The 23297-nt window shown below is 41.8% G+C and overlaps 1 protein-coding gene across 1 annotated transcript in view; it reads left to right on the top strand.

Annotated features, from left to right (window-relative positions):
* Positions 1 to 23297, top strand: part of igsf9bb (immunoglobulin superfamily, member 9Bb) — a 390832-nt gene that overhangs the window by 302481 nt on the left and 65054 nt on the right. The window contains exons 8-9 of the mRNA XM_069896285.1: positions 5440 to 5582; positions 11465 to 11605. Coding sequence (XP_069752386.1) covers positions 5440 to 5582; positions 11465 to 11605 — 284 coding nt within the window. The remainder of the gene's footprint in view (positions 1 to 5439; positions 5583 to 11464; positions 11606 to 23297) is intronic.

The following is a 23297-nucleotide window of genomic DNA, read 5'->3' as shown; positions in this document are numbered from 1 at the left end:
ACCATTTAATCTATCAGCACTTCTTTGACATATGTGACAGAACCAAAGGACCCGTTAGAAACCCATGTGGTCATGAAGCAGTGAGGTGGAAACATCAGAATCAAGATTTATTGTCATGAAATTCGCTGTTTTGTGTCAGCAAATAGCCACATATGACGTTACTAGAAAAAAAATAATGATAATACTGCTTGAAAAGTAAGGTAGTGTCTTTGGTTCATTGATTATTTAGGAATCTGATGGCAGCGGGGAAGAAGTTGTCCTTATGCTGCTGAGTGTTCGTCTTTAGGCTCCTGTACCTTTTCCATGATGGTAGCAGAGTGAAGTAGGCATGGCCTGGATGGTGGGGGTCTTTGAGGATGGAGTCTGCTTTTTAAGACACTGCCGCATAGAAACATAGAAGATAGGAGCAGGAGTAAGTCATTCGAGCCTGCTCCGCCATTCAATGAGATCATGGCTGATCTTAAAGTTCAGTACCCTGTCCCCGCCTTCTCTCCGTAACCATTAATACCCTTATACTGAAGAAATATATCTAATTCCCTCTTAAATATATTTAATGAACCTGCCTCTATTGCCCTCTGTGGCAATGAATTCCACAGATTCACCACCCTCTGGGTAAAGAAATTCCTCCTCATCTCGGTCCTAAATGGTTTGCCTATTATCCTCAAACCATGGCCCTGGGTTCTGGATTTTCCCATCATTGGAAACATCCCAGCTTCATCCATTCTGTCCAGTCCTGCAGAATTATATGTGTCTCTACGAGATCCCCTCTCAATCTTCTAAACTCCAGGGAGTACAATCCCAATTTGCGCAATCTTTCCTCAAGTCATTCCTGCCATTCCAGGTATCAGCCTGGTGAATCGCCTCTGCACTCCCTCCATTGCAAGAACATCCTTCCTTAGATAAGGTGACCAAAACTGCACACAATACTCCAGGTGGGGTCTCACCAAGGCCCTGTACAGCTGCAGTAAGGTATCCTTGTTCCTATACTCAAACCCTCTTAATATGAAGGCCAACATACCATTTGCCTTTTTAGCCGCCTACTGTACCTGCATGCTCGCCTTCAGAGACTGGTGTACAAGTACCCCTAGGTCTCTCTGCACTTCCCCATCTCTTAATCTATTGCCATTCAAATAGTAATCTACCCTCCGGTTTGTATTACCAAAGTGGATAACCTCACATTTATCCACATTGTAGTGCATTTGCCATGTATCTGCCCAGTCCCTCAATGTATCCAAATCACACTGGAGCTTCCTGACCCCCTCTTCCGTGCACACAACCCCTCCTAGCTTAGTGTCATCTGCAAATTTGGAGATATTACATCCAATCCCCTCATCCAGATCATTAATGTAAATTGTGAACAGCTGGGGTCCCAGAACAGATCCCTGTGGCACCCCACTGGTCACCGCCTGCCACTCAGAAAACGAGCCATTTATCCCAACTCTCTGTCTTCTACCTGCCAGCCAGTTCTCAATCCACATCAATACTTTGCCCCCAATCCCATGAGCCTTTATTTTGTAAGCCAGTCGTTTATGCGGGACCTTATCGAAGGCCTTTTGGAAGTCCAGGTACACCACATCCACTGGCTCTCCCCCATCTATTTTACCTGTCACCATCTCAAAGAATTCCAATAGATTTGTCAAGCACGATTTACCTTTTGTAAATCCATGTTGACTCTGTCCGATCCCTTCTCTGCTAGTCATATACTCCACTATTACATCCTTAATAATGGATTCCATCATTTTGCCCTCTACTGATGTAAGGCTCACCGGCCTATAATTCCCCGCTTTTTCTCTACCCCCCCTTTTTAAATAGTGGGGTAACATTAGCTACCCTCCTATCCATGGGTACTGATCCTGAGTCTATCGAGTTCTGGAAAATAATTCTTAAAGCATCTGCTATCTGAATGGCTACTTCCTTAAGTACCCTAGGATGTAGATTATCAGGCCCTTGGGATTTATCTGCCTTCAATCCCATCAATTTCCCCAAGACCATGTCCTTAGAGATACTGATTTCTTTCAGTTCCTCCCTTGCATTAGTCTCTATGTTTCCCAACATCCTTGGGAGGCTATTTGTATCCTCTCTTGTAAAAACAGAACTAAAGTAAGAATTTAATTGGTCTGCCATTTCCTTATTCCCCATTATATATTCCCCTGATTCCGACTGCAAAGGACCTACTCTGGATTTCACTAATCTTTTCCTCTTGACATATTTATAAAAGCTTTTGCAGTCGGTTTTTATATTTGCAGCAAGCTTACTTTCGTAATTTATTTTTGCTCTCTTGATTAATCCCTTTGTCCTCCTTTGGTGCATCTTGAACTGGTCCCAGTCTTCGGTTGTGGTACTTTTTTTGGCCAATTGATATGCTCTCTTTTTGGACCTAATGCTGTCTCTAATTTCCCTTGTTATCCACGGTTGAGTCACCTTTTTTGGTTTATTTTTATGCCAAACTGGTATAAACGATTTTTGCAATTTCTCCATTAGATCTGTGAATGCTTTCCATTGTCTATCCACAGTCAACTCCCCCATAAACACCACCCAATCAATCTTACTCAACTCCCGTCTCATACCATCATAATTCCCTTTATTTAAATTCAGGACCTTAGACTCAGTTTTAATTTCATCACTCTCCATGTCGAGTGAGAATTCGATCATATTGTGATCGCTCCTACCCAAAGGGCCTCGTTCAACAAGATTGTTGATTAGCCCTTTATCATTGCATAATACCCAATCTAAAATGGCCTGCTCCCGAGTTGGTTCCTCGACATATTGGTCTAGATAACCGTGTGGATGTTCTCGATGGTTTGGTGCCTGTGATGTCGCAGGCCGAGTTAACAACCGTCTGGAGTTTATTCTTGTCCTGAGAGGTGGCTCCTCCATACCAGGCAGAGATGCAACCAACCAGAATGCTCTCCACGATATACCTCTAGATGTTTACAAGAGTCTTCGGTGACGTACCAAATCTCCTTAGACACATCACAAAATATAGCAGCTGGTGAGCCTTCTTTGTGATTAAATCAACGTGGAGGCTCCAGGGCAGATCCTTGGAGATGTTAACACCCAGGAATTTAAAGTTCTTAACCCTCTGCACTACTGAGCCCTTGATGAGGACTGGGTTGTGTTCCCCTGATTCCCCCTGAAGTCCACAATCATCTCCTTTGCTTTGCTGACGTTGAGTGCAAGGTTGTTGTTACACCATTCAATGAGCTGATCTGTCTCCCTCCTGTATGTTTCCTCATTGCTGTTTTTTATTCTGCCAACAACTGTTGTGTCATCAGCAAACTTGTAGATGGCATTGGAATTGTGCCTGGCCTCACAGTCATGGGTGTATAAGGAGAAGAGCAGTGGTCTAAGTACACATCCTTGAGGTGTGTCTGTGTTGATAATCATTGAGGAGATGTTTATAATTCATACTGACTGTGTTCTTCCAATAATAAATGCAAGGATCCAGTTGCGGGGGGGGGGGGGGAGGTGGGGGGGTGGTACAGAGGCCTAGAGCTTGTAGCTTCTTGCCAGCACAGAGGAAATAATGGAAATGAAGGCTGAGCTGTAGTTTATGTATTACTGTTTTTGAGTTGATCCAGAGCTGAGTGGAGAGTCAGCAATATTGCATCTGCTGTGGAGCGATTATGATGATGGGTGAATTGCGGTGGGTCCAGATCTTTACTTTCATCACAGTAGAAGTTAGTGCTACAGGGCCGTAGTCATTGAGGCAGCCCATGCTATTCTTCCTGGGTACCAGGAAGCTGGTGGGAACTTCTGACTCCCACAATGAGAGGTTGAAAATGTCCAGGAACACTCCAGCTTGTTGGTTGATGAAGGTATTAAGTACCCTGCCATCAGGGCCTGACGCCTTGTGAGGGTTCACCCACTTGACTGATGTTCTGTCGTTGCTCTCCGAAACAGATATCACAGGGTCCTCAGCCTTTTCAGGGATTCTAGAGTCATTGTTTTTGGTGGTTCTTCTCAGAACGGAATAGAAGGTGTTCCGTTCATTGGATAGTGAAGCATCACAGCCATCTATAGTGTTCACCTTCACTTTGTAGGCTGTAATGGTCTACACTCCCTATTATTGATGGCATGTATCTGTCTCTGTCTCTAGTTTTCTCCAAAATTGCCACTCTGCTTTGGAGATGACCTTCTTCAGGTTGTACCTGTACCTCTTGTAAAGATCCCGATCCCTGGCCTTAAACACAACTGTTCTTGCCCTCAGCAGTTTGCAGATTCTCTGATTCATCCAGGGCTTCTGGTTGGGGAACACCTGGTATTTGCATGTGGGCACACACTCATTACGCAGGTCTTGATGAAGTCTGTGACACCTGTTGCATATTAATTCAAGTCTATGGATGAGTTCTTAAATATGTTCCAGTCCACCAATTCAAAACAGTCCTGCAGATGCTCCTCCGCCTCCCTTGACCACACCTTTAGCATCCTCACCACTGGTGCTGTGGTCCTCAGTCTCTTCTTGTATGCCGAGAGTAGAAGTACAGCCAGGTGATCAGACTTGGTGAAGTGCGATCATGGTATGACTCGGTATGCATTTTTTTCATGGTGATGTAACAGTGGTCGAGTATGTTGTTTCCCCTGGTCTCACATGTGACGTGTTGGTAGTAGTTTGTCAAAGTCTTCTTCGGGTTGGCCTGATTGAAGTCTCCCACCATGATTGGGAAGGCATCCGAATGTGTTGTCTCATAGCTCTTTATCACAGTGCTCAGTCCCTCCAGTGCCAGCCCGTTAGCCTGGGGTGGAATGCACACTTTGACCAGAATGATGGCGGTGAACCCTCTCGACAGGTAAAATGGGCAACATTTGATCGGCAGATTTCCAAGTTGGGGGAGCAGGACTGGGACATGACCATCACATCTGTGCACCACGATGTACTAATGATTACACAAATGCTACCTCCCCTGGTTTTTCTAGATGCTGGTGTTCGATCAATGCGACGGATGGTGTAGCCCTTGGACTACAGTGCCATGTCCAGAATGACCATGTTTAGCCATGTTTCCATAAAGCACATCATGTAGCAAACCCTGATGTCTCTCTGATGTTTATCTCTGGCTTGGAGTTCAAGTTTGTTCTCCAAGGACTCTACATTGGCCAGGAGAATGCTAGGGAGCTGAAGCCTCAGGTCCCAGTGTCTCCGCTTGACCTGTAGCCCCCTCCCCAGTTCAGCTGGTTGGGTCTTCTTTACCTGACTTGTGGGTCCATTGCTGGAGTTGTTGTACCTGCAGGATTTGTTGTTGTATCTGGTTGAGCTGTTTAAAGCTCCAGAGTTGTTGTTGTAAACATTAGCCATTTGTCACCATTTCATTATCATTATCACCATGAGAAAACATTGAATGCATTTCAGATATTTTCACATGTACCCAGCACCAGAGTGACAACACATGATTTGGCTGCCAATTTAACCTTTGTCCTCAACCTTAGCCCATTATGTTTCAGATCCAGCACGAGTTGTCAATATGCCTCCCATCATTTATCTGCCAGTTGGAATGCCTGGATACATCAAGTGCCCAGTGGATGCAGATCCTCCAGCAACCCAAATCAAGTGGACCAAAGATGGACGACCACTGAGGATTGAGAAGGTAACACTGAGGATGTAAGGGCTTGGCTCTTGATGTAGGCCAGAGTCCAAGATCTAGTGTCTGCAGGCATAGTGATCTTCCCTCAAAATTTAGTGAAATTTAATTTCATTAAAAAGTCAGCGATTTGATTCAGTAAATAAATTCTTTACTCAGAAAAAATTTGAATAAATAGATGTAGTTCAAATTATGTCTTCCATGCTCCAAGTATTCCAGTTCAGGATGGCCCTTCACTACCTCTTCAGTTCAGACAACCATTAGGGATGGGCAATAAATGCAGGCATTACCATTAATATTCAGTGTTTCAAAAAGTTACTTACATTTTTCCTATAATGTGACTATTCTTTTCCTTAGATCTCACTTTATTGCCTCCAGTACCTTGTTAAGGGATATTGACATAATTTGCATTGAGAATTTTTTTCTCTCTGGCTAATGTATTATATTCTCTCAACTTCTCTATAATAAGCCTAAGTGTATCAAAGTAGAATTATTGACACTTTTCTTCCCCTTTTCCAATGGAGAATATTTGGCCTCTTATCTGGAATCTGTAAGGGGATATTAGATAGTCTCAGGTCTATTATACATTTCCCTCTATTCCAGCCTGGCACATTGACATAATAACCCTTCATCTAGGCACTGGTTGGAATCATGATAATTAAGCAAATTATTCACCTGTGAAGAAGTCTTACAGCATCTTTCTCAAAGTTGAGCTGCTACAAGGAGTAGTTTGTAACATGTTTGAGCAAAAATGAAGAAAAGGTCATCTTGATGCAAAAAAAACTTGTTTAGCTGATTGTCACCTGTAGAATGTAAAGGTGGAACTGCTCTTTGAATTGAATCTCAAGATTGGGGAGAGTTTTTGCCAAAGGCCTTGCCGTTTATGCCCTAAGGTTCAAAGTGAATACAATACAGAGGTTGTGTCCTTCAAATGGACATCCTTATTCTGAAATTGCAGGATGATGTCAGGTTGTATTACAGCAGTGGTTTTCAAACTGCCCCCTTAAACTCACCTTAAGCAATCCCTATGTCATAAGTGCTCTGTGATTAGTAAGGAATTGCTTAAGGTGGTATGTGAGTGGGAATAAAATGGTTTGAAAACCACAGTTTTAGTCTTACCTAATTGACTCGTTATGTGCACGATTTCATAATTTCAAAGGAAATGGGCCAATGACCATTTTTCTCAAGCAAAATATTTCAGTAACTATTGGGTCTAGAGAAGTGGTTCTTAACCTTCCCTTCTGTGGTGAATGTCTGCCAAGCTGCCTGTCTTCACCCCCCCCCCTCCCCCCGCCTCTGGTGAGCCTTGCTGTACTAACATTGGCTGTGCATTATCTCTACTGTTAAGGACACTCTCCTTGGGTATAACTGTATATGCACCTATTGTCTTTCATTATTGTACCATGAGTTTCTGCTAATAAAAGCCATGATTATTGTTTGACCACATCGTCTTTGTCTACTTCATCAACTGGCACTTCACCTTCCCACTCACATACCACCTTAAGCATCTCTTACTTATCACAGAGCACTTACTTAAGGTGGAATGTGAGTTTGGGGGGTGGGGGGCAGTTTGGAATCCACTATATTACAGTGACATGCAGATCTCAGAATGCAAAGAGGCTGATGGACTACATTTTGTGACCGTGCTCATAGCCGAATAGAAGTGATATCAGCTGGAGCATCTTGCCAAATTCCACTGTACAGCATTTAGGTGTAAGCACTTTGTTGCGGTGCAATTGCAAATTAGATGGTATAATGCAGTTTAATTACAAAGAAAAACCTCTTGCAGATTGAAATAGAACAATAGTCATCAATAAAAGAATCAAATGATCATCTGTTAAAGTGAGTCTGAGGTTGCTTGATAAAGAAAACACAAATGCAGTTGAAAACTTTTTAAAATTCACTTTACAGAACACGAGAACTCTGTTACACCAAGAAGCACTGCCACAAGAAGTTAGTCTCACCCCAAGTGAGTTTGCCTGGTGGTCATAAATTTCCAGCCCTCCAGAACATTCAAACAGACTCCTCCATATAAGTACATTTCTTAGAATTCTCTTGTGATTCATTCACTAGGGTCGTGTCCCTTACCCAGTGATTATTAATCTTTCAGTTTCTTTGCCAAATATGGGGTTGTTGTTCTTCATAATTGGTTTCAACCTTGTTTAACTATCAAAACATACCATGGAATGGTCTCTGCTATATTATTTTAGTTACTACTTTAAAACTTAAATTCTCACATCAAATTACACAATTACATCATCCCTTCTGCCGCACCCTCAATCCTGATCCAAACCCTAAGCCTAATCCAATTCCAATTTTAACATTACCACATATCCCAATTCTGATCACATATCTAACCCTGATATGGCACGCCATCCACACCATAATCCTGATCATTCATCTGACCCCAAATCCTGATTCTAGTTGTTGATTTGATGTCAGCCAGAAGGCCCAGCAACTTCTGATTCACTTCCCTATGGACACAACTTGTCCTAGAGAGTGCTTATTTTTAACAGTAAAGACAAACTACAAAATATTGGAGTTAAACAGGAAAGTCTGCAGATGCAGTGATAGTAGGGCAATAGACTAAAGTGCTGGAGAAACTCAGTAGGTCCTGCAGTGTCTTTAAGAAGCAAAAGATAACAGGCTGAACCTTCGTCAAGGTATGAGCAAAAGGCGTGCTTTGATGCCCTTCCCAATGCATGCAGTGTACTGTCAACTTTTGTATGGACAGGGTGGCCAACGGATACAATTGAATCTGTGACCAGCAAGTGTTTCTTTGTAACCAGGTTAACGTTGAATGACACAAGGTTTGAATGAGCACCCAAGTAGTGAAGTAAGCTGCACAGTAGCTAGATGCATATTTTATTTGATACAGTTTTTACTCTGAATCCCAAACCTTAAATCACTACTCTTAATGGAGGCTTAATATGGAAAACACGGATTACTTCATTATCTCCAGTTTCATTCAATTAGCAGGTGACAATTATCTGTCTTATTAACATTGCTGTGCGGAATGGAAAATTTCCTTTAAAGCTGGTCCATCCAACAGAAAAGCTATGTTAAATGTCAACATTTTTAACAGTAGTACGCTTTTACCTGTAGATAGCACTTGACAGTAATGTTAATGTTTAATATTACCTAATATTAGCTCCTGAAATAATGGGAGAATTTTTGCACAAAGCCTTTGCACCTTCTCTTCCCATATACCTCTTCCCTTCCTCTCATCTAGTCTTTTGTTTCCCTTATATGTGTGTCCCATCCTTGGAAGTTATTACATTAATGAAAACATTTTAGAGAGGGTTTGCTGTTATCAGAAGCCAATTTGGTCCACAGAGAACTATTGTATGTGACAATGTGGTGAAGCCTATTTATCAATTTACTAATTTCTATAGTTAACTGTTTTTTGTAAGTTTAAATGTCTCATGACTGAACGAAACTGCAGTGTTCCGCACTATATCCAAAGGGTTACTATTTTGCCCTTGTTATTTTGTAAGATACCAAAAGATGGAGACTGAGTTACCAATGATAGTTTGTTATTTATTTTCTTTGGGCCTGTGAGGCTGTATGTCCGCCAACACACCTCATGGTGATTAAATAGAAACCTAAAAAGATCAAAACTGTGAATCAAGATAATGTTCCAAAAGCACCAGATCTCCTGCTAGCTACATGGAAATTAACTATCAAATATATTTATGTATATAATTTTCTGTATATTGCTGCATAAAATGATACCTGTAACTGCAGTCCAAAGCAATTTTCAAAAGAATAAAGTGAAAAATGTAACCATCTTCCACATCCCCACATTATCAGCCAATAAAAATCAAATGAACTTATCCAACTAAAAAATAATTAACTGTTAAGCCAGGTTCTTCACAATTTAACTCCCTATGCATTAGGTTGCAAAATATAACCCCTTCTTCTGTGCTACAACAGGCCACTTCACATTGCTTTATCAATAGTGTAGAAAGTCCAGTTTGTAAAAAGTGAAAGTTATGCCAGTAAAGATAGCTGACAAATTAACTGTGAATTAACTGAAAAAATAGCTGAAGGTAATGTATTTTGTAATGTCTCTGTGTTATGTGGGAGGCTTAAATAACTTAGAGATGTAAGATTCAAATAACAGAAGAGACTTTACTTACTGATGTCATCCACCATCACAGGACACCGTTCAAACACACTCATATATACATATAAATACACCCCACAGTGGTGCACTAAAGTGAGAAGGATATATTTTTATGTGGTTACAAAAATAGTTCACATTATCCTGACAATATAACATATTTAAGCTGTTTACTAGGATAGTTAGAGGAGAGGTAAGGACATTTTTTATGACCCAAAATGGCACTGGAGTCTCAGACTCCCCATCACATTTAAAATTATTTGGATGCCCTAGTTTCTGGTGCTATGGATCCAGAAGTGAGATCATTCTAAATACCTTTATTTTGGTCTCATATGGACCAGCTCTGCCTTAAATTTCCATTGTTCCATGATTAATTGTGTTTGCCTCTCCCAAACTTCCATCCCTTCATTTTATACATATGTCCTCTGGTGTTTGCAATTCCTGCCCTGGGAAGCAGATGCTGTTGGTCCACCCTATCTATGCTCCTCATAATCTTGTAGACCTCTATTAAATTGGTGGCCATTTTGCAAAATCTACCTAGGAAAAACATTATTGCAGACCATGATCCAATTTAAAACTATAATTTTTAATATTTTCATGCTTTCTTTCTCTCTTTTGAATTGCTTGACATGAAGAGGGAAAAAATATTTTCTATGCTGTCAAACTGCATTTCGCATGAAATATAAATCTGAACAATATTTTCAGTAAACTTTCAATCTGCATGTTGCTTGCTCCCATGTTTATTTTTTGACTTCATTAATTAAAATGCAAATTTAAGCAATATTCTGTGGTTAAAGAAAAGAACAGCATTGGGGATCTCTGATTGGTCAAAATCTCCTGGAATCCTGCTCCAATGATAGCATAGTCCTACTATTTGCTAATTAGACAGATTTGGGGATAGGAAATAAGGAGATGCAAAGAGAGAATTTTTGTGCAAATCCAGTTATCCCCAGATTCTTTCCATCCAATTCATTACATCTGTAAAGGAAATCATGTAGCTAGTCAGGCTGCTATATTTATAATATGGAATTTGTTGCCATATACAGTTGTGGAGGCCGGATCGTTGGGGAGTTTAAGGGAGAGATTGACAGGTATCTAATTAGTCAAGGCATCAAGGGATACGAGGAAAAGGCTAGGACTTGGAACTTTTCAGTTCAGCTCAGGGTGGGTTTGCAGAGCAGACTTGTTTCTTTTTCTTGTGATTGAGATGAAAAACCTATTCACCAGCTTCTCTGGTGTTCAACAGTGTGATGTCTGCACACCTTGGGAACCTGTTGCTCTGCAAAAAAAAAGTACCAGATGATCTTTCATGCCCATTTAAAATAGGCCAGACTTTAGTTTAACTTCTTTCTTGAGGTCTCAGCATAGATTATGAACTCGATTCCTGCAGTGGAGTTTGAAAGGAAGTGAGCATGCTTCCAACTGATTGAAGGAGCACTTGATAATTCTTATATGGCAGTGAAATTTAATGAGAAGATAGAATCTTTGAACTGGAAGGTCAGTCCCCTCCACCATCCATGATATCACACCCATACCCTCCACCATGTTAAGCTGAAATATTTGACTTCTATTTCTATCTCTCCACAGATGATGCATTACCTGCTGAGTTTTTTTCTGGCTTGTTCAGTTACTCTTTCTTATTGCCAGCATGTGCTTATTTTTTTAAATTCAATTCTACCTAGTGTAATATTGTTGATTATTGTTCAGATTGTGTGGTAGTTGGATGGTTCTCCTCATTTACAGTAACTTTTTTTTTCGGCAGTTTCATGGATGGAATTTGCTGAATGATGGGACTATTGCACTGGAAGAATCCACAGAAGAAGCTCTTGGCACTTACACCTGCATGCCTTACAATACTCTAGGTACCATGGGACAATCTAGCCCTGCTCGACTGGTGCTTAAGGTAAACTCAAAATGATTAATGCATTCCTACCTACAACTTTATAGAATAACATTTTCTTTGATCACAGTCTGGCAGCCAATCTGCTGTAACCATTAGTTCAGTTAAAGCATACACACTAAATTCTGGATCCATTTGAAATGATGGAATCTTTTTTGGCTGTTACGTCAACTTAATAATTAGAGTCAAAAAGAGTTAAACAAGGTGACATGGTTGGTGTGGCAGTCAGCACAATGTTGTAACAGACTCAGCTCTTGGGTTTGAATCTGGTTCTGTCTGGAATGAGTTTGTACATTCTGACCATGACCTGCATAGGTTTCCTCCAGGTGCTCTGGTTTCTTCCCACATTCCAAAGACGTACAGAGATGGTAGGTTAATTGGGTGTGTGACAGATTATGTTGTGTTTGCATTGTATATAGATATGTTTTTGGGAGATAAATTGGGGCAGGTTTTTTATTGTAGGTCACATACAAACACTTTAAAACAGATCTTATTTAAAATACTGGAGCTCTGCTCATGCTAGACATGTCGGTGCCAAGAGCCTTTGCAAAAGCTTTGGAGAGTGCCCATGTGAATTCACTAATGGAATGTTGTTTACAAAAAGGCAACAGGTGAAAGAACTTGTTTGAGCCGCAGACTGTCTAGAGTGGAATTTGCTGTTCTAAGAGGGTCATGTGGTTTTGCGAGCAGAGAGAGGGAAAAAAGCAGGTTTTCTCTCTGAGAGAGAGGGAGAGGGAATTCAGTTCTACAGTTCAGCAACAGCAGCTGGGACTGGAACAGGACAAGCTGGCAAGCTTGTGGAAAACCCCATTTTGGAAGACAGGTTGTGAGTGCTTAGTTTTTGTGGTTCATGCAAAAGGAGAGGATTGGCTGTCTAATATTTCACTTGAAATAAGAGAAACAAAAAGGAACTCTGTGGTGACTTGAAAGAAAGAGGTTATCATCTGGAGAACCCTGTGGGGGCAAGTTTCTTTGGCAAGACACTGAAGTGGCTGATTAAAAAGGAATCATTTGTGGGTGTCCAGTGAACAACAAATATCTCTCTGAAAACTGACAAGAACCTTCCTGAGTGGTAACCATTTACCTTTCACGGACCAAAGCCTGGTGAACTTTATAAATGTTAAATTCTGTGCACAGTATAAGAATGGCCTGCAACCAGAGAACTTGGAGGAATGAGAAGTGAGATTGGACTGTGAATCAAAGAACCTTTCTGAACTTAAATACATGTGCACTTAGAATTAGAAGGGGGTTAAGTTAGGTTAGTTAAGTCAATAGTGATGTTAAAGTGTGATTCTGTTTTCATGTTTAAAGATAATTAAAAGCAACTTTCATTTAAGTAACCGTTTGTCTTGATGAATATCTGTGCTCCTGGGTTTTGGGGTCCTCTGGACTCGTAACATTTTTGAGGGCTTGTCCTTTCGGATTGAAAATTGGAATTTTTGTGATTTATTAATTAATTATTGTTTTTTCAAGCGAATATGAAGCTTATGTGTGGAAAAACAGCTGCAATGGATGTTGATACATTTTTGTCACAACCATCACCTGCAGAGCTGCAGAGCAAGAGAAAAGAGGAAGTGATGGTTATTTCTAAGGCATTAAAGCTGACTGAAGTCAAGCATTGGATGAGGAAAATACAAATACACAGGATTATAGTGAAATATTATATAGGTGAGGGAAAATATGTTGAGAAAGTCTTAGATAATTTTCCGGAGGATAGATCTTTTGAGTTGTAATTGGAATTGGAGAAATTGAGGGTGGAAGAAGAAAGAGAAAAATGAAGGGTGGAAGAGGAAAGAAAGAAACTGAATTTTGAGTTGCAGAGACAACAATATGAGGGAGAATAAACTGAGAAATGGAGGAAATATGAATTAGAGGTAGCTGAAAGGAAATTGAAAGGGACAGACGGTTTCCATTAGAGGAGTTAAAAACTGAGATGGAGGGAAGTAAGAGAAATTAGGCTGTAAGTCCTGGGGAGAGGCTAGTAGAGAGGTAAATCTAGTTCCTCCTTTTTATTAGGGAAATATAGATACATATTTTCAGCTTTTTGAAAAGGTTGCTGAGAGCTCGAGATGGCCAAAAGAAAAGTGGCCTCTAATGCTCCAAAGAGTATTGAAGGGAAAAGCACAAATTGCATACTTTGACTACAGAGCGAGTGGCAAATTACGATATTGTTAAACAAGCAGTATTGAAAGCTTATGAGTTGGTTCCAGAAACATACGGACAAAAATTTAGGAGTTTGGTGAAAACATGGAATCCATCTTATATGGATTTTGCTCTGGGAAAATCTGTATGTTTTGACTGTTGGTGTGCCTCAGAAGGAATAAATAATGATTTTGACAGATTGAGAAAATTGATATTAAAAGAGGAAATTAAAAGGTGTGTTCCAAATGAGATTAAATTATACATGGATGAGAGAGACGTGGGGACATGGCAGCAAACAGCTAGATTAGCGGATGAATTTTCCCTAATTCACAAAAATACATTCAGAATAGTAAACATTTTCAGAGAAATAATGTGGAACAGATTAGTAAACCTGAAATTAAGTCCTGGGAGAATATTAAGAGAAAAGATGAAGGTGAGGTGGGAAAGGACAGAACTTCTGGATTTGTATGTCATTTTTGTAAGAAACCTGGCCATGTTATTGCAAATTGTCTAGTATTGAAAAAGAGACGAGTAAAGAAAGTTTTACCAGAAGCAAGTACAGGTACACGATCCTTTATCCGGAATTCTTGGGGGACAGTGTGTTCTGAATTTTGGATTTTTCTGGATTTCGGAAAGCCCACCTGAATTGTGCTGCCGTATCCACCTCCACCCTCATCCAGTCACCCGGCCATCTCCCCCAACCGCAGTCCCTTGGCCGCCCGAACATCTCCCCCAACTGCCGGTCCCTCAGCCGCCTGGCAGTCTCCCCCAGCCACCTGGACATCTCCCCTGACCGCGGTCCCTTGGCTGTCTCCCCCGACCGCCGGTCCCTCAGCTGCTCCCCCAACCGCGGTCCCTCAGCTGCCCGCAGTCTCCCCCAACTGCGGTCCCTCGGCTGTCTCCCCCGACCGCCGATCCCTCAGCTGCCCGCAGTCTCCCCCAACTGCGGTCCCTCAGATGTCTCCCCCGACCACCGGTCACTCAGCCGCTCCCCCATCCATGGTCCCTCAGCTGTCTCCCCCGACCACCAGTCCCACGGCCACTCCCCCAACTGCAGTCCCTCTGCTGTCTTCCCCCAACTGCCAGTCCCTCGGCTGCCTGGCAGTCTCCCCCAGCCACCTCCCCAGACCGCCGGTCCCTCGGCCGCCTCCCACAACCGCAGTCCCTCGGCTGTCTCCCCCGTCTGCCAGTCTCTCGGCTGTCTCCCCCAACCGCCGGTCCCTCGGCCGCCTGGCAGTCTCCCCGATCCCCCGACCCTCATCCACCCAGCAGTCTACCCCGGCCGCCGATTCCTCGGCCGCCCAGTCGTCTCCCCTGACAACAGTCCCTTGGCCGCCCAGACGTCTCCCCCAACCGCGGTCCTCTGCTGTCTCCCCCAACTGCAGTCCCTCAGCTGTCTCCCCCAACCGCTGGTCCCTCGGCTACCCAGCAGTCTCCCCTGGCTGTCTCCCCCGACCATGGTCCCTCGGCCGCCTGGACGTCTCCCCCGACCGCGGTCCCTCAGCCATCTGGACATCTCCCCTGACCACCAGTCCTTCGGCTGTCTCACCCGACCGCCGGTCCCTTGGCCACCTCACCCAACCGCCGGTCCCTTGGCTATCTCCCCCAACCGTCGGTCCCCACTTGCCAGATTTTTTAACTCTCTGGTTTTTAGGTGTCCGGATAAAGGATCGTGCACCTGTATTCAGACAGTTGAATTTAAGGAGAGCAGATGTTCCAAACCTGGTAAGGGTGTCATGGATGTTTTCAAACCTTTTGTGTCAGATGATTTGGTTTCAGTAAAGGAGGGAGAATCACAGGTTCTAGTTAAAATTCTTAGTGATGTTGGGGCTGCTCAGTCACTGTTGTTGGAAAATGTTTTAATTCTTGATCAGAAGACTGACACAGGGGAGACAACTTTGATTACAGGTGTTGGAGGTGAGGTAGAGTCAACATATTGCTGAATTCAGAATTGGTTAAAGGATCTGTTGCACTGCCGTAATTTCAAAGTTACTCTTGCAGGATGTCTCGTTTTTATAAGGGAATGATTTGGCAGAGGATAAAGTTGGGTCAGTTTTGAGATTAACAAATCAGCCTAGTAAGGATGATGTTGAAGAGGATTGTGGGATATATCTGCATGTGCTGTTACAAGGTCTTTGTCTAAGAAAATGATGAGAGCTGAGGAAGATCCAGTAGATAGAGACTTGCCCAGAGCTTCTGAAATAGTTTTGAAAGAGCAGGGTAATTGTGAGAGTAAGGATTTCTTTTGTCAAGAAGAGAGTTAATTCAGAAACAGAAAACAGATGCAGATCTTATTGACTTAAGGAATAAAGCAGTAAGTGAACAGACGATTAAAGAAATGGCTTGTGGATATTACTTTAAGGGTGAATTGTTGATGAGGAAATGGAGACCTCTTGATATTCCTGGTAATGAAGAGTTGGGGGGGGGGGGGTGTGATTCATCAGGTGGTTGTTCCTAGAAATTACCAGAATGAAATTTGAAATCTAGACCACAGTAACTTGGTGTAAAAAAAACCATGAATAAGATTTTGAGACAATTTTTCTGGCCTGGTTTGAGGAAGGATGTTGTAAATTGGTGCCAGAAATGTCACTTTTGTCAGGTTGTGGGGAAACCTAACCAGGATCCTCCAGTAGCTCCATTGGAACCTATTCCTGTTGTTGGGGAACCTTTCACTAAGGTTATTATGGATTGTGTAGGTCCCCTGCCTAAAACTAAGTCTGGGAATCATTACATTAACAATTATGTGTACAGCATCGAGATTTAGAGAGGTTATACCATTCAGGAATATTAAAGCCAAAACGGTGGTAAAGGCTCTGGAAAGACTTTTCATAGTTTTGGATTATCGAAAGAGATCCAGAGTGATCAAAGATCTAACATTATATCTGGGTTGTTTCAGCAGTTGATTTATGAGTTGGGAATAAAGCAGATCACTTCATCTGCAATACCATCCTGAATCTCAGGGAGCTTTGGAAAGATTTCATTCTATTCTTAAAAATATGATGAGATTTATTGTCTGGAGAATAGAAAAGATTGGGATGAAGGTATGTTAACTATCATTAACATATACAAGTCTCTGGCGCTGATTGCTTGAGGGTGTCTGTTGCTTGAATTCCAGATGCCAGCGTTTTACTGTCATTGGCATCAAAAACAATGTAAAGCTAATCTTGGTTTCAATATTTGAAGGTTAACAGTTGCCCTCTAAGATTTAATACTACAATACCCCTGTTAACTATGACCTCTCAGAATTTTCACTATGATTGAGTGAAAAGTACAACCACTTGGGAGATCAGAGGTGGAGAGGGTGAGCAAATTTAAGTTTACAAGTTAAAGGAGCAGAAGCAGGCCATTAGGCCCTTGGAGTCTGTTCTGTGACTCTACACTAAGCTGAATTATGTTCACACCTAGTTCCAATTTCCAGCCTTTTCCCCATATCCCTTGATACTTATCCATTTCCTGTTTAAATGCTCCCAGTGATCTGGCCTCCACTGCTTTGTGTGGCAGTGAGTTCCACAGATCCATGACCCTCTGACTAAAGAAGTTCTTCCTCCTTTCTGTTCTAATTGAACAACTTCTAATTTTAAGACTATGACCCCTTGTCCCCGATTCAACCATCAAGGGAAACATCTTATCCGCATTCACTCTATCAAAACCTTTCAATATTCAAAATGTCTCTATGAGATCCTCCCCTCATTCTCCTATACTCCAACCAATACAACCCAAGAGTCAAATGCTCCCCATACACCAGGCCCTACATTCCAGGAATCATCCTAGTAAATTTCCTCTGCACCCTCTACAGCAACATCACATCTTTTCTAAGATATGGGGCCAAAAACTGTACATAGTTACTCTAGATAAGCTCTCACCAGTGCCCCCGTAGAGTTATTAACACCTCTCTGCTCTTATACACTATACCTCTTGAAATTAGCCTTTTTCACTACCAATCCCACCTGGGCATTAACTTTTAGATTAACCTGCACAAGGAAGCCCAGGTCTCTTTGCACCTCCAAGGATTGAATTTTTTCCCCATCCAAATAGTACTCTGTCTGTTTAATTCCACTGCCAAAGTGTAGAACCAAGCACTTCTCAACATTGTACTTCATCTGGCATATATTTGCCTAGTCTTCCAATCTGTCTATTTCCTTCTGCAATTTTATGGTTTCTTCAACAGTTCCTTCTCCGTCACCTATCTTTAGTGTCACAAAATCATTCATTCCACAATCCAAATTACGGAATATAAATTGCGAAACACTGCTTGTTAGAGGCAGCCATCCTGAACGGTATCCCTTAATTTCAACCCTTTGCTTTCTTCCTATCAGCTAATCTTCTATCCAGTCTAACCACATCACTGTAATTCCATGGACATTCATCTTATTTATCAGCCTAACATGCGGCACCTTATTGAAAGCCTTTTGAAAATCCAAATATACAACATCCACAGCCTTCTCTCTGTCTATCCTACCTGAGATTTCTTCAAAAATCTCTAATAGGTTGGTCAGGCATGATCTACCCTTTAAAAAAAACCATGCTGACTAGGACCAATCCTGTCATGCATTTCCAGGTATTTCATAATTCCATCCTTGAGGATTGATTCTAATATCTTCCCAACCACCAATGTCAAACCTATAAGTCTTTAGTTTCTTTTTCTCTGTTTCCCACCTTGGTCCCAATGGAACCACATTCGCAACCTTCCAATCTCCTGGAACCACGCCAGAGAATAATGATTTCTGGAAGATTGTCACCAATGGATCTACAATCTCCAAAGCCACCTCTTTCAAAACCCGCGGAAGTACCTTGTCCAGTCCGGGAGATTTAGTAATCTTTAATACATTCAATTTACCGAGCAAAATTTCACTAGTAATCTTAACAGTATCCAACTCTACTCCCTGAAGCCTCTGTTATTAGTAATGTCCTCTACAGTGAATACAGACATAAAATATTGATATAATTCTTCTGCCATATCTTTGTAACCCATTGTAATTTCTCCAGCACCATTTTCTATCGGTCCTATGTCAACACATGTCTCTCTTTTATTCTTTATTTTTTTTTTAAACTCTTAGTATCTTTTTCTATATTGTAGTATCTTTTTCTATATTGTTTGCCAATCTCCTTTCATAACTCATCTTTTCTTTCCTTATGACTTTATTTCTTACTGTAATTTTCTAAAGGAATCCCAGTCCTCTGATTTCCCACTAGTTTTAGCTTCCTTGTATGCCCTCCCCTTAGCTTTTATCTTGGCCTTAACTATTATCTTGGCCTTAACTTCTTTTGTTGGCCATTTTGGCACTATCTTTCCTTTGACTAATTTCCTTTTCCTTGGAATATATCTATCCTGCATGCCTTTTATTATTTGTAAAAATGTCTTCCAATCCTGCTCTGTTCCTCCGACTAGTTTGCTTTTCCAGTCGACCAAAGCCAGTTCTTTCCTCATATCTCCATAGTTGCCTTTATTCCACTGAAAAATTGATACATCTGATAAAATTTTTTCCTTTTCAAATTTGAAATTAAATTCGACCATGTTATGGTCACTGCTTCCTAGAGGTTCTAAGACCTTTAACTCCCTAACGACCTCAGGTTCATTGCACATGATCCAATTAAGAACTGCGGATCCCTTGGTGGGCTTCTTAACAAGCTGTTCAAAAAATCCATCTCATAGGTTCTCTACAAACTCACTATTCCGTGATCCAGTAAATTATTGTTTTTCCTAATCCCTTGCCAAGTTAAAATCTCCAAGAATTATTTTGATACTATTTTTGTGACACGCCCTTTATATTTCTGTCTGTATCTCAAAGTCCACCTCCTGGCTGGTGTTTGGGGTCCTGTATATAACTGCCAATATAATATTTTTGCCCTTAGCATTTATTAATTAAACCCATACTGATTCTACTGCCTTAGACTCTATATCCCTTCTTTCTAAAGATTTAATGTGATTACTGATCATCAGTGCCACCCCTCCACCTCTACCCACCTGCCTATCTTTCCTATAGACTGTGTATCCTCAGATATTGAGCTCTCAATTGCACGTCTCATTGAGCCATGTTTCAGTAATGGCTACAATGCCATACCTTTTTAGTTGAATCTGAATGACCAGGTTATCTACTTTGTTTCTGATGCTACGTGCATTATAGTGCCCATAAGCCCATTATCAATGTCGTTTGTGCTGTATTCCTGTTGAACATCTCTTTCTCCCATCTGTTCACCTGCCTTTCCTTTATCTTGTTATTGACCACCCTTTTACTATTAATTTCTTCCTCTGTTGTCTCGCTGCTATCCTATTCTCTTTGCTCTCATTTTGATTTCCCTGCCCCTGCAAAGTAATTTAAACCCTCCCCAATGGCTCTAGCAAACCCTCCTGCCAGGATATTGATCCTATTTCAGGTGCAACCCATGCCTTTTATAGAGGTCTGACCTTCCCCAGAAGCAATCTCAATCGAGGAATCTAAATCACTGCCCCCTACACCAACTTTTTAGCCACGCATTCATCTGCCATAAACTTTCTATTGGTGCCCTGTCTAGCGCGTGGCACAGGCAGTAATCCGGAGATTACAACCCTCGAGATCCTGTCTTTTAACTTTCTATCTAACTCCCTATATTTCCTCTTGAGGACCTCTTCTCTACCTCTCTCTATGTTATTGGTCCCCACATGGACCACAACATCCGGTGCTCTCCCTCCCCTTCCAGAATGCTGCTGAGACAATTTGAGACATCACTGACCCTGGCATCTGGGAGGCAACATACCATCTGGGAGTCTCTAGGCATTCCAGCAAACTTCCTGACTGTCCTCCTAACCAATGAATCCCCTATTACTAATGCTCTCTTCTTCTCAGCCCTTCCTTTCTGAGCCAAGGAGTCAATCTCTGTGCCAGAGACTTGACTGCCTCTACTCGCCCCTGGTAGATCGTCCCCATCAGAAGTATGCAAAACAACATACATATTGGTGGTAAGAACATCCGCTGGGGTACTCTGCATTACTGGTCCCTTCTTTTTACCTCCCCTTGGGAGTCACTATCTCAGAGAATCTTTCCTGGATCCAACACACTAATGGAATTGTGAAGAAAACACATCCGCAACTCTACTTCCTTAGGATTTTGTAGAGGTTTGGTATGACACCGGAAACCCTGACAAATTTCTACAGATGTGTGGTGGAAAGTGTGCTGAATCTACAGGGGTCATCTACTGGGTGCAGTCTAGGAGATCACTTTGTTGAAGCACCTCGGCTCTGTCTGCTACAATAGATTGGATCTCCCATTGGCCACCTATTTCAATTCCCTGCCCCATTCCCTTACTTACATGTATATCCATGGTCTCATGCACTGTCAGACTGAGACCACCCACAAATTGGAGGATCAACACATCATCTCCCATCTGGGCACTTCCAAATGAATGGCATTGACATCGACCTCTGACTTTCATTAACCCCCCCCCTCCAATTCTTTGTTCTTCACCTTCCCCCAGCTCTATCTCTCTCTCTTTGCCCTCTGCCTCCTTTCACACAGTCGAAATCAATTCTCACCTCTCCCTTGTCATATCCAATTAACACCTTTTGTTGATCTGGACTCCTGCCCCAATCAACTCTTATGATTTTCACACAGCTTTCGCGGGATTTTACCGTTATGAAGAGTCTCTGATATCCCGGCATTGGTCATTCACACAGAGATGACCAAAACTGCAAATCTCCATTTCTTTCCATGATTTTATACAGCATTCTGCGAACAAAAGGGGTGGGGCGTGTAATTCAACAGCGTCAATGTCTGCATATGTTGTCACATATAACATACTGTATTTGACAGCATGTTAGACCCACTTTTTTTCCCCAAAAGATGGCTCAAAAATATTCCCCCACTTTTATATGCCAGGTTGAAATTTGGCTGATAATGGTGAGTAACGCCGACAGTAACAATGTCGGTCACCACACTGGTCATTGTGTTGAGAAAGTGTCTGATTCATGAAAGACGAGTCTGGACACAAGGGTTCAAATGTTACTTCTATTAGCACACAACAATTAATAGAAGACCGTGGAAATAAAGAACATAGGCACACGATATTACAGAGCATGGGAAAAACACAATTTAATAAGACATACGTGCACAATGTATAAAGGAGTATGGGAAAATACAGGCACAATTTAATAAAATATACACCCACAATATGTAAGCGAGCATGGGAAAATACACAGACAATTTAATAAAACATATGCACACAATTTATAAAAGAGTGTGGGAGAATCTACTCCAAGTATTGATTGAAAGAAGTGGATTTTAAAACTTGGTCTTTCTACTCACGTGCCACCTTAAGCAATCCTTTACTTTTCACCACTACCTATCGTTGGGGGCTGGTGGTGGCAGGATGTTGGTGGGGGAGTGTGGCGATGGACTTAAGACTGTTCAAAGAGGACAAACCCACAGACCAGCTTGCTCACAATCTGGCAGACCTAGTGTCAAATCTAGGGTTTGGGTTAGGGTTCAGGTTAGTTTGTCAATATGCAGGCAGCAGGATAATCATCCCAGTGTTCACTGGTCTCCTCTCTCAGGTTCTGTGTCACTTAAACTACCACTTTTGGTTGGCCCATGCTTTCATTATCATGTGCCTGTTTCTAGTGGGATCAGATGTGCATTTTGCAATGTCCTGGGGTAAGTTTATTGTCTGCATAGTGGGTGACCTTATATTCACACCTTAGGGTTGGGTGTGGAATTTGGGATAGGGTTAGGTTAGGCTTAGCGGCCCACAGCAGACAATGGGCCACGGGAGAGTGCAGGCAGCAGATGGCCGGCGGGCTGTGGGAGAGAGCAGGCAGCATTTTAAAAATTACAAATATGCTAAGAAAATTACGGTACACAATACACTTGGCCCCATTCCAGTTTTGAGCGTTTTACACAGCATTCGTTTCGGGAAAATGGGAATAATTTCCCAGAACACAGCGGCTGCATAAAAAACATATCTGTCTCCACTCTGAGATTTCCTGTTTTTTGCTTATTCTTTCAAAATGTTGGGAATATATCTTTATCTCCTTTGGATGCTGCAAGACCAGCTGAGTTCCTCCAGCATTTTGGTGTGTTTTTACTACAATCACTGGATCTGCAGACTTTTGTGTTTCACCACCAAGAGTAGGTTCAGTAACGATTAGGCAATTCAAATCTCGGGGTTTAAGTGAAGTGAAGTTTTTTGTCATCTGATCGTACAAGTACAATCAGGCAAAAGAGTCCTCAGTGCAAAACATGCAGACAAATAATTACAAACGCAGGACAAATATTTCATCTATAAAAATATATAAATAAATATCGTTTTGTACAAATGAAAGTCTCAGATGGTTAGTGTGAGCAGTTCCATTGGTCATTAAGTATTCTCATTGCCTGTGGGAAGAAGCTGTTCATCAACCTGGTGGTGCTGGTTCTGATCCTCCTGTATCTCTTCCCTGAAGGAAGTAGCTGAAAGATGCAGTGTGCAGGGTGGAAGAGATCCTCAATGATTTTACACACCCTCTTCAGACAATGATCCTGGTAGATCAGGTCAATAGGGGGGAGGGGAAGGGAAACTCCCATGATTCTCTTTGCCATTC

This window comes from Narcine bancroftii, chromosome 8 (assembly GCF_036971445.1).
Source record: "Narcine bancroftii isolate sNarBan1 chromosome 8, sNarBan1.hap1, whole genome shotgun sequence".
Lineage (NCBI taxonomy): Eukaryota > Metazoa > Chordata > Chondrichthyes > Torpediniformes > Narcinidae > Narcine > Narcine bancroftii.
Note: the sequence above shows the minus strand (reverse complement) of the source record. Positions and strands in the feature narration are given on the sequence as shown.